The following is a 12,080-nucleotide window of genomic DNA, read 5'->3' as shown; positions in this document are numbered from 1 at the left end:
CGCCCGCGCCCCCCCCCTGGACGTCCTTCTTCGCCGACGACGGGCAGCACTACGCGCCCGTGGCCGAGGCGCCCCCCGGCCCCTTCGGCTACGCGCGGGGCCAGGCGCCGGCGGGCCAGGAGGGAGCCGACTTCCCCCCCGACGTGTGGTACCCGGGCGGGATGGTGGGCCGGGTGCCCTACGCCGCGCCGCCCACCTGCATCAAGACCGAGCTGATGCCGTGGATGGAGGGCTACGCGGGCGCCTACGGGGACGTGAGGTGAGGAGCCGGCGCCCCGAGGGAGGGCAGGCCCCCGGGCGGGAGCGCCCACGAGGAGTCGCTGCCTCGAGCCCCGAGGGCAGGGACCGGGCTCTTGCTCTCCTGGCCGGTCTCACAGGGCTGCTGGCAGACGGGACACGAGGCGGGCTCGGGCCCCGCGGGGGCAGAGGGGGGATGCTGGAAGGCAGAGGCAGCTGGCTCTGACCAGGGGCACCCCCCACCCCACTTTTGGCTTGCAGCCTCCAGGTCTAGGAAGCCAGAAGTCTTCCTCATGCTTAGCCCCAGCTGCATGTGCCTGGTAGGCGATGCCATGCTGGCCTTTCTGCACCAACCAGAAGCTGGTGGAGCCCTTGCTTGAAGCTTTCCTGCCTTTTCCTTTTTTTTTTTTTTTTAAACTTCTCTTTAAATGACTTATGCATCTGTTTCCAGCATGCTCACTGCCCCGGGGGGCTAGGAACATGGGGCCAGCCTGGTCCATACGCTTTTAGCAACTGGCTAAGCTTAAATTTCAGGTTGAAAAAAAAAAAAAAATCTTCAGAGTGCCCATCTCCTTGGCCAGTGGAACAAATAGCTGACGAAGGTGCTAGAAAAAATTAAAGCAAAGTGAATTTGTTGGAGTAAAAGTGCTTCCAGCCAATTTGAACGCCCGTATTTCTCACCCAGTTAAAAGAGGGATCACCTTAATGTAAATGTTTTAAGAAAGAGATAACTTTCTAATTACTGACTCTGTGGGTGTCTTTTTTTTTCATGGAAACCCCAAAAAACAAGTCATGAGGAAATTTTATATATCTTATACATGGGAATTCACTAAAAGTAATTTCTGTCTTGGTACTGCCATCAGGTTACAGCTTCCTCAAAGAAGGAAATAAGTCTGTATGAAGAAAGTAAAAAGTTTCATACCATTGCACAGGTAGTTAGGTGTTAGCGACGCGCTGTACAGATACATACCTGCTGTAATCAAGGTAATCTTAGGGTGATTGGGTGGATGACAGGATAACCAGTGGGCTATATAGATTATATCCATTTTTCACATTGTGGTTGCTGGTTCAAATCTAGCCCATGTCACTCATGTTTGGTACAGCCTAAAAAATGAGATTGTGGTCTCAGTCCAGGCACTAGCCGTCAGGTTGCTTCATCTAACCTGTCACCCTTGTTGACATGGTGAGGTCAAGGTTTAAAATGGGCAGACAGGTTCTCCATTCAGATAAGCATTGTCCTTGCCTTGGTGGTTGGCTTTGCTCTGCATTTTTTGTTGATTAAAAAAAGACTGCTTAATTTTCTTTTGGCAATGCAGTAGCTATTACAAATGCATTTAAACGTATTACATAAAAAAGAGGTGACAAAAATGGGGGGAAAGGAAGGAAATTCCTGAGATAAAATGAGGCTAACTCACGCCTGTTGTGCCAGTGTTGAGAGTTAAGTGGAGAGTGGTTATTTTAGGCTTGATTTTCTCCCCATTTCTCCTCCCATCTAAGTCAGCAGAAAGTCAAGAGAGCTGAATTAAGTCCTTTCTCTCCTGCTTTCTGTCAGTGGACAACCCAACTTTTAAGCTGCATGGTCCAATACTGCAAAGTCCTTTCTCACACGTGTGACCCTTACAAGAGAACTAATCATGTGAATGAAGAATACTTGTGGGAAGGAGGGTAGGACTGGATGCCTAGTGTCAAGGGTATTTAATACTTAATTACTTTATGGTAGTTCTTAGAAACCCATTATTAGTTTGATGGTTAAATTGCCTCTCAGGGCTCTTACCTGCCATTCTGTTGGATCCTAATTTTTTAAAATTCAAGTACCCAGGGAGGAGGTGTGCCTTCCCTCTGACGTTGTGCAGTTTAGTTACTGCTGAAATTATTTGTCATCTAAATGAGATGTTTGCAACTTGCTACCTATTAATTGTGATCTGCTATTTCTTTTCATTTACTTCTGGATATGAAAAGATAACAGATGAGTAAATAATCAGAATTGTGATAGACACTAATTTGAACAAATTAGACATCATTTTCTTTCAAGTGATGAAAGAGAGTCACAGTTGTTAGAGCATTTTCTAGGAGAATCGTTCACCCATTGCCCTCCAACAAGCGAGTCCCCTTTAATGGTCATACTTGATATAGTATGACACAGTAGTTACAAGCAAGGTTTGATTATTAGCTCTTTAGGTTAATATCCTTCCTGGCATTGCACAAAATACCAAAGAATGGATTGTGCAGGGAATTTCTTCTCCAACTCTGAGGCAAGTAAAATAGTCTCCTAGCTTTCTCCTTAAGATTGGATAAGGGACCCATCTAATGTGTCAACCACTTTGGCAGAATGGTAAGATTCCTTCTTCTTGACCTGGTGGTTAGCAGCAGATACCAAGGAGACGTGAGTCTTTCTAAAGGAGAAATAATAACTATTCTGAAATGCTTTGGTACCGGCCCTCTTTCCTCCTGTGTGTCTCAGCAGGACAGACCCTGGTTCTTTCATTCCACTCTTACTGCTTTGGCTCTCTCCTGTTGTCCAAGATTTCTTTTGGCAAGTCAGGATAGGTTTATGCTTTATGTTTAGAGTCTTTAGATAAGTAGTAAAGCAGGAGCACACTTTTCCTCCCCTTAACATTTTTTTTTTTTTTGTATTATATTCATCATTTCATCTTTAAAGTGTCTGGGAGGGCTGAATTTCTTAGGGGAGTGCTAATGAGATTTGGAGTCTTTCAATTCTTTGTCATCATTTTGAATCTTGCACGCATTGTAAACTGAATGTTGTTACTGTCTAAATGTTGTTACTGTCTAATGGCTTCAGACGTATTTGGTGAAGTGAGTAGAGTCTAACGGGTGGTGCTGGGACATATATGTTTCAAAAAGCTCCCTCACAGATTGTGATTCTTTTTGACCATCTTTGAAGACAAGACAAAACAGTAGGACATCAGGGACAAGCTGGATGGTCCTACGAGGTTGAGATTTAGTCATGTGGGTGTTACCCGTGTTGTGTCCTTTAGGCAGACAAGGGAAATTCAGTCTGTAGGACTGTCCGTTTGGCACTCTTGAAATATATTAGATTTAATATAACGCTGAAAAGGAGAAATGTAAATCATTGACGCATCTCGATTGCTTTTACGGCATTTCATATGCCACACCAAACCGTCCCCGCAACATTCTCTCGTAAGTAACAACTTCATGAATCCAGGCTCTTGTTACTTTATGGACTGGTAGGGGTTTTTTAAAACCATATCTGTGTTTTTTATTATTTTATTATTAACACTCTTTGAGATGACTTAAAAGATGTTTTCACAATTATGAAAGGTTATAATAGGAAAAATGTCTGTAGCATGGCATGCTTAGAAACCAGAAGATGTGACCTGAAGATTAGAAAGTAGGAGTAAATCTAGAATTTGGGCAGAAATATTTTAGACAAAAAAAATTTTGAGGGGAAAGAAGAAAAGGCTGTAAGTGAATTAAAGGGATTATTTACTTTGAAGGATTTGCCTGTGTATGCAGTTCATCTTTAACAACATTTCCTATCACTGGTGTCCTGTTCCTTTCCCCATCGTTTCTGTTCTTTTGCTAGGTACACCCACTTGTTAATTTTGTATTAAATTAGATGGTAGTCTATTTTGGGCTGGTTCTGTCTCTTACAGTATGTTTGCCTAGAGATCTTAATCTTACTATGGCCTGCAGGTATTATTGTAATAATAATGACTGTGACAATAATCATTGCAACTGGAGAGGGAGACTGAGATATTTGGTATAGAGATCAAAGACGATTATTAAGATTAACCAAAGGTGAAGCAAGCACATTGGGCCAGGTGTTTTTCCCCTCTTCCTAAAATCTGTTTCATTAACTGGAATTAGTATTCCATTATCTGTGTGTATAAGACTCTGAAGGAGAGTTATGTAAGTATCTGAGGAGTCCGCTCCTGCAATTGTTCAGTGGCAGTGTTGCTCTCGGCTTTCCCAGGAACCAGATCAGCCCCCTGTCTCCCTAATTTGACCTTTTCTGTTTGAGCAAATAGTAATATTCTGTAAATATTTCTTTTGAAGGCCAGCAGTGCATGGAAGAATGCCGTTTCTGAAACCTGCCCTTCTGCCTAACTCTCTAATATGCTTTTAGAGTCTGGTTATTAAAGCTGAATTCCAGGTAACTGTGAAATCACCAATGTGCTAAATTCTTTTGCTAGTGACCAGGAAAAAACCCCAAAAATAGTAGTTCCTTCCTCAACACATTTTAAGTCTTCTTGTTAGTTAAAAACCATGGGCCACATTCTCTTCTTGGGTACATGTGGACACTCCCAGCAGTATTGTGTTTCTTGGAGGGAGCAGATTCTCGGCTTGCAGCATTGCGGGTGTGTTTTCAGTGTTTGATTAGACCCATAGGACCAAATCCTGAGGTCCTTGCGTAGGCATTAGACCCATTGCTTTAATGGGAGTCCTGCCTGAGAGGGAAAAAAATGTGGTTTTTTGGGCAAGATTAGCAATCAGCCCTCAATTCCCACTCCTCATCTCTTTACTAAGTGCTTTTAGTAATGTTTGGTTGGTTAATTGTTGATCAGATAATGCTCACAGTGGCTTGCATTGCTTTAAAAATAAACTACAGCCCGGCAAAAATTTACCAGTGACTTCAGAGGGTCAAGCCTAGGAATTGCTTTTGTCCAGGTCATTAGTGACAGTGAGCTTTGGGATCCCACCCTGTTGCACAATGGTAAATTGTCAGCCTTTCCACATAACAAACTGAACTCTTCTGTACCGTCATCAGTTAATGTTAAGGAGTGGCTGAGGCGGGGCCAGAGCATGACATGCAGAGGCCCTAAACTGTGTCCATTTTAAGATGTCCCACACGATAAAAATAATCCAATGTATGTATATTTTTGTCATATTAGAATGAAAATGTCTATAGAGAAAGTGTGCAATTAAAGAATTGTTTTTGCAAAAATCTTGTTGGTATAATTAAAGATATCATCTCTACTACAAGTCCTGATTACCATATTTAGAGACTCATTTGCCCATATCTCCTTTATTTCCTTTATTTACCAACTGATTATTATAAAATTTGATATTGAGACAGGTTTTTTTTCTTACTCAGAGGGCCCTCATACTGCGAGGCCCTAAACTGTAGTGTAAGTAGCTTAAACCTAAATCTGGCACTGGGCTGAGAACTGAAATAGCAGTGAGGGCTGCAGATCAGGATGGAGGGGACTGGCAAATCTTTTTGGTCAGGAGAAGTTTGCCCAGGGTATAGTAAGATTTTTCTAGAGATCAGTGCTGCCAAACTATCATGCAAGAAACAAGGGTTTTTCGGTGATGTCTTTTATTGGACCAACCTGTTTAGGAGAGATAGTGGACAAGCTTTTTGGCACAGTCTGGAAAAGAAGCAGGTAAAGCCTTAGCTAAATAAAATAAAACAATGGCTTGGGTTTAACTCCATATGGAAATGAAAACTTAAGAGAAATCTTAAGAGTAAAGAAGTCTAACGATCTTGTTAGCGAGCATGAATGTATTTCTCTTTTTTTTTTTTTTTTAAAGGGAAGATCTGAATGCAAGTGGGAGCTCATTACTAATATCCTGTGATTTGCTTTCATGTTGGCAGTTACCAAATTAGTCCTTACAATCCATAGTTTGTTTCTTTAACAAGTTCAACAGAAGAAAATCAAATGGACCATTTTACACTGTAATGTAATATTGGTAGGTCACTGCACCAGAACACTGAGTGGTTGATACATTTATCAGATTGGACCAGACTTATCCCTGATGACCTTAGCCAAGTTGTGTGCAGATCCTCTCCTCTCCTGCTCCATTTCAGCTCAGTGTGCTCCAGAGGGGCTGGCTGGGGCATGAGGGTGCTATATTGGGGGGCTGCCTGCTGGCTAGCCCTGCATTATAGCATCCTTGTGCCCCAGTCAGCCCTGGTCACCATCTACATGTACATTGTGGCGGAATTAATTACTTTACTCCAACCTAATAGTGCTGCATGTGCAGACAGTGATGCCAATTAGTCAACTCCACAGTAAAGTGCATGTGTAGATGCCCCCACTGTTACTTAGAAAGTGGCATTCACCGGTGCCATACTAACAGACAAGAAAAAGGATATTTTTGCTGCAAGAGTGGCATCTGGAGATCAAAGCCACCTTTGTATGTATAAAGAACTACTTAGTCATTTAAGTGCGGATTGATATGTCACTGGTGTTGTATTCAGACACTCACTCGTAAAGAGTTAAAAAAAAACATTAAATGAATCCATTGACCCTGTGGAGTAGAGGGCTGGACTGGGTGACATGCTAGCAGTCCAGTTTAAATCTAATGCTTTTGGAATTAGTTATAGTTCATTGTGATCAGCACAACCGGATGGATTCTGAAGTTCTTCCAGTTATTTTTGTGTGGTTGAACTACCCAGGGCTAGGAGCAAGATTTTTTCCAACCCTTGTTTCTGGGTTTGGTGGACTTGGGTTTGACGGCTTATGGCATACAAAGCAAAAAACCTGTTTATTTCATTTCTCCCTGGTAGGTTGAATCAGTTTAATTCTGTTTTGTGCATTTGTTTATTTACGCTTCTGATGTGTTTGCTTTTGCTTCCTTTAAGTTGTTACTTTACATTAATTTGTACTTTTTAACATTTGGTTTCCTAAATTATGTTGGCAGCAGTTACAGTAATCAGTCTTGGTTAGAATTGACTTCTGTGCTTTATAGAGAGTTGAACCACTTGCAGAAGACACTTGTAACACAAAAGGATGATATTCCTGTGTCGCTCACCTAAATTAATAATATAAATCTGATTTCTACTTTTTTTTAATTATCAAGTACAAATTGGAGGGGAGGATGCAGAGTTGGATTTAGTGGATTGTCGTCATGGTGGGGGCAGTGGATCATTTGGTTTTCATTTGTAAAGGCCTTTATGATTGGTGGTGAAACAAGGAAAATTAATTATTTCCAGGATTTATTCTCCACCTTTTTAAATTATTTTTATTTTAAAATCATGGGTTGTGAGATTTTGCATCTTACTATGATATGTACCAGGTATCATAAAATGGCACAGATTTCTCTCTTTTTCTTTCCCAGTCAGACTTCTGAGTTTGCTAATATGGAAATTCCAGTTAAGAAGAGTATATGCGTCAGAACAAAAAATCAGTGTGATATGGAACATACATGTACATACTATGTTTGTTGATTACTTAGGAGCTTCTTGCCTAGTATACTTAAGAATCCAATTCTGTGATTAAAAACAAAACATCTGTTTGCTCGTCTACCAGATGCGTCAGAAAGATGTTCAAGGGCAACATGCCCCAAGACATATTTTGAATTTCTGACCTCTGACACCAGCTGGAAACCAAGCACTCATGCCTCATATGTAAAATGACCGTTTTTTTAGCTTGTTCTGAAGTATTAGAGGTATCAAAATAATTAACCATATATAAAACATGTAAAATAGAAGCTAGCCAATGGGTGTTCGTGGAAACACACTAGGGAAATTATGTATATTAGTGCCTAACAACACTGGCCCTTTTTAGCACCAGAGATACTGAACATGAGCCCGTGGTTCAGCAGTACATTTATAGTGGCAATAGTATATAAATTGATTGTGAAAGCTATATCTAACCTGTATAATTTAACATCTTTTCACAATCTGCACATTTAATATTCATTTGGTGTTTCTCTACTACAAAACTAAGGTTTGTACTTTATAATGTTTTGCTTAGCTGGTCTTTGCCGTGTCATAAATCTTCAGCTTTCAAAGGCAAGAAGTGCAGCCAAGAGAGAGTCAATTACAAAATATGCAAGGGATTTCTTTATGTTTCAAGATTAGAGGGACAGTGAAAGGAAAGGAAATCTATCACAAAAGATGCATTTTAAATGAAAGTTTAAGTATGTTTTATAATACAAGAAGGAAATTGTGACTTTGTTCACTGGCTGACTACAAAAGAAAAAGTGTCATAATGAATAGGTTTATGTTTGCATACAGTTTGGCTCACTGTCACATTCTTGTGATTGTGGTACCTGATCATCAGAGGCAAAAAGAGATATAATCAGCTGTAATTCAGTTGGTTCTTTGTGCTAAAGTTGCCCTCATGAAAGGAGTCTATAATCCTTGAAAGGTACTCTGATAAACTGAACATAGAGTTGGAAACTCTTGTTTCTGATTGAGAGGCTATGACAAGAATGTCAGATTTGACATCAACTAAGACAAAAAATAAGGATCTATTCAAAACTGTTGATATCTGCAGATAACTCCCAATACTAAAATAAAATAGACAAGAGCTGGAGGAGAGAGAGCAACCAGTGACAACCCAGGGGCAAACACTGTTATATTTATAGATTCCCGCATGCACACACCTCTGAATCGCATTGTGGTACATCTTGAAACGTAACTAACTAACTAATACACCCACTTCCCTACTATACAGAGCACCAGGGAGCAAATAAAAGACTGAGTGGCTCAGAAGAATGGTGGTGGCAACCATCAATCCTCCTGGATCCTGGTGTATGCATGTGGGCCACCCAGACCTTCGATACAAATGCCTGGGCAGGAATCTTTGGAAGAGTGGAGGCTATTCAGACCTTCCATTAGGCCACTGAGAATGAATCCAAAGACCAGACTGAGTCCAGATGTTTGGTACCTCCACAGCTGTAGTTGTATAAGCATCTGGGAATCAAACCCAGGTCTCATTGTGTGGTAAATAAGGAGTCTACCACTGAACCACAGGGGACTGGTTCAGAAGAGTACCACAGAAAAAATAGGGCTAGTTAGAATCTGGTATTCTCATCTGCAGGAAATTCTAAAATTTCAGGGAGGAGTTTCTTCAGGAAGAAAAAGTTTAAATTTTGCAATTTCTGGTCAAATGAAATGTTGAGATTTTATTTCGAACAAAATTGAAATGCCATTTTACTTTGACGTTCTTGAAATATTTCGTTTTGATAAGTGTGAAATAGTTTAATGTAAAAAAGGATATCATAATACCTCTAAATGACACCAATAATGTAATGTACCAGTCACATTTTATTTACTTTTATTTTTGTTATTTAACAGCTCATGCATCACTTTATATTTCAGTATTTTTATTTAATAACTTACTGATTCATTTTGAAATTCATATTCTAATTGGTAATTCTGTTTTTGAGAATTGGCACTTGATAATGCTCACTGATTATTGATATTACAGCTGCTCATTTGTAATTGATATTTTTAATTGGTAATTGGCAATTTTCATCATAAACCATATAATTGTAAATTGTTTAGTTTTATTATCCCATGCAATATTGCAATATTTTGATTCTATCAAATGAGCAAGTGTTGACAGAAAACTGTACAATCAGAAAATTTTTGAACACCTCTAGCAAAAAGGAAAAATGTTTTTTGGAGCTATTCTAATAGGTCCCAAAGAACCATACAGTGGCCACTATAAATCAAACAGTGTAAATATATGCAAGGGATTAATTTTAACTCTCTACATTCCATTCGTGGACTGGAGATGTAAATGGAACTTCTTTCTTGTAAATTTATACTGTGCTACCAGTTTGCCCTTCATATTTGTTCATTAGACTCTTCTTTGCAAGGATGACTACAAAAAACTTGACAATGGTGAGGCCTTTAATAAAGTGAGATCGTTGTCTGTTGTACTGACTGGGCTTGCCTCATTATTTACTTTTGTGCCCCTGGCCCGCTGGCTAATTGTACTGTACTAACTTGTTGTTTCTTAGGTTATATTTAGATTATAATCTCTTTAGGACTGCCACCATCTCTTTTTTTTCCATTTGTACAGCATCTAGCACAGTAGGATCCTTGTCCATGATTGGGAATCCTGGTTACTATTGCACTATAAATTAATAATTAGTATTACTAGTAATAATTCATAGGCCTTGTGTGCAAGAGTTCTGTGCATGTGATGAATTTCATGCAAGGAGAATGTTCTAGCCATTCCAAGTTGGCAACCTATGACAGAGATGTTCCCTGTACTGATACTGTCAGGTCTGTCCCACATTATGCAAGTGTTTTTTCAGGGTGTTAGCAGTCCTGCATGTATTTTGGAATAGATGCAGAAGTACAGCATCATGCTACAGGGATTTTACTTGGCAAGGGTAACACAAAGAAGCAGCCCGTAAGATAAATGTGGTTGTGTATACATGAAGTACCAACTCCCTTTAGTTTTGTTTTGTTTACTTATAAAACTACTTTTCCATGTTTATATGTGTTTTGAAAAGGCCACATTGGCAGCTCTAAAACACAGTCTTTGTTTTAGCACTAGTACAGCACAGGCCACTAAAATACAGTCTTCCCCCAGAGCCTACTGCTTTGTCAATGTACCTCTACTGTGATATGGATGGAATCATCTCTGAAGTTGCAGGCATATTACAGAATTACTACAGAGTAGTTTACTCCAGGTTCTATTGTGTAATAAACTTATAAACTGTAACTTTATAATAGTAACTGTATAAATTATTCTATATTAAAGGAGTGGACACACAACCATCTCACCCACACCATCCACAGTAAGTGCTACTATAGTACCTGGTCAGTGAAAAAATGGTACCTACCATGAAGTTGACTAGAAGAGAAGGCACATGATACAGTAACTTCATCATGTAGCAAAATTACTACACATTTTTCAAGGGTTCATTTCACTACACGGTAGGCGTCCCATTCACTTTTACTATGTAGAAAACAAGTCGTGTTGTTGAGGAGGGAGAGGGAACGTCAGCCACACAGCTCCTTCAATTCTCAGCCTTTTTGCTAAGGCAGTGATTCTTAACCAGGGTGCCATGGCATCCTGGGGTGCCTTGAGATCTTTTCAAGAATGCTACAGGGTGCCATGCCATGTTACACTCTTAGGTGTGCAAATAGGATTTACATGAGATTTCAACCCAGAGATAAACCCAGAGATTTCAAATACAAATTCATAGTGTTAAAAATATTCCAAGCTGGTGTGGTCTTTCTGAGTCCTTAGCAACTGAAGAACTGTTCTCCTTTTTTTTCTGCAGTCATGAAACAAGAAAAAATAAGGTGCCTCAAGCCAAATGAGGCGTGTCTTGAATCTAAAAAGTTTGAGAACTGCTGTTCTAAGGCACCCAACAAGTTGCTGCCAGTTTGTGAGACTGGTTTTTGCAGTGTGGACATTTGCTCTGTGCAGACTGAATTGATGCACACAGGCCACTAAATAGCTCTCAGATACAGTAGCTACTTTTGTTGTCTGTCAACCTGACCTAGCACTGAGTCGGAGACACAGCGGTGAACGATGCCTTAGCCTATTGTCATCAGATAAAATGCAATTATCTGTTCTAGATGATCTCCTTTCACATTTGAAAACCCCACATTTACCTAAGGACATATGACCTGGCTGTGAATGCAGTGAAGGAAAAGTTTACTGCACAAGTACTGGTTCCTTTATTACTGTTTCTCTTTTCCGAATAGAGCTGAGCAGGCATGTGCAGGGTTAGAAGGGTCGAAGTAGTGTCTCCCATTTCAGTGAGATATTTATAAATCAATAGACAGTTAAGAAGCAGAGGCAGACATGTCATTTCTATATACCTGATAGGCACAGGCGTGCCCTCCTTGTCTGTTCCCCTCGTTTTTCCGGTAGTTGCAGTTGTTGTATTGGAAATCACATCACAGTATTTCATTCATAGCTGCTGTGTGGGGTCTAAAGGAAACTTGGGATTCGACTCATTGAAACATGACCAGACTAATAAAGGGTTGGTGCATGACTGTTGTGGTCACTGTGGCTGATGCACTCTTTGAGTCTCCTCATCATTACCCTGCCTTTCCCCCACAGAGCAGGCAAGGCTTGGTAACTAAAATACTGTATTTTCTTGTATACCAGATGCCCCCCTAATAAAACACACATCTTGTTTTTGGAAAGCAG

The 12,080-nt window shown here is 40.3% G+C and overlaps 1 protein-coding gene across 1 annotated transcript in view; it reads left to right on the top strand.

The window, feature by feature from the left end:
• Positions 1-10: 10 nt before the first annotated feature.
• AR (androgen receptor) overlaps positions 11-12,080 on the top strand; it is a 108,169-nt gene continuing 96,099 nt past the window's right edge. Inside the window, exon 1 of the mRNA XM_025200132.1 lies at positions 11-259. Within this exon, the coding sequence (XP_025055917.1) occupies positions 162-259 (98 nt within the window). The 5' untranslated portion in view covers positions 11-161. The remainder of the gene's footprint in view (positions 260-12,080) is intronic.

This window comes from Alligator sinensis, unplaced genomic scaffold (genome assembly GCF_000455745.1).
Source record: "Alligator sinensis unplaced genomic scaffold, ASM45574v1 scaffold809_1, whole genome shotgun sequence".
Taxonomy (NCBI): Eukaryota; Metazoa; Chordata; order Crocodylia; family Alligatoridae; genus Alligator; species Alligator sinensis.
This window is presented reverse-complemented; position numbering and strand designations above follow the sequence as displayed.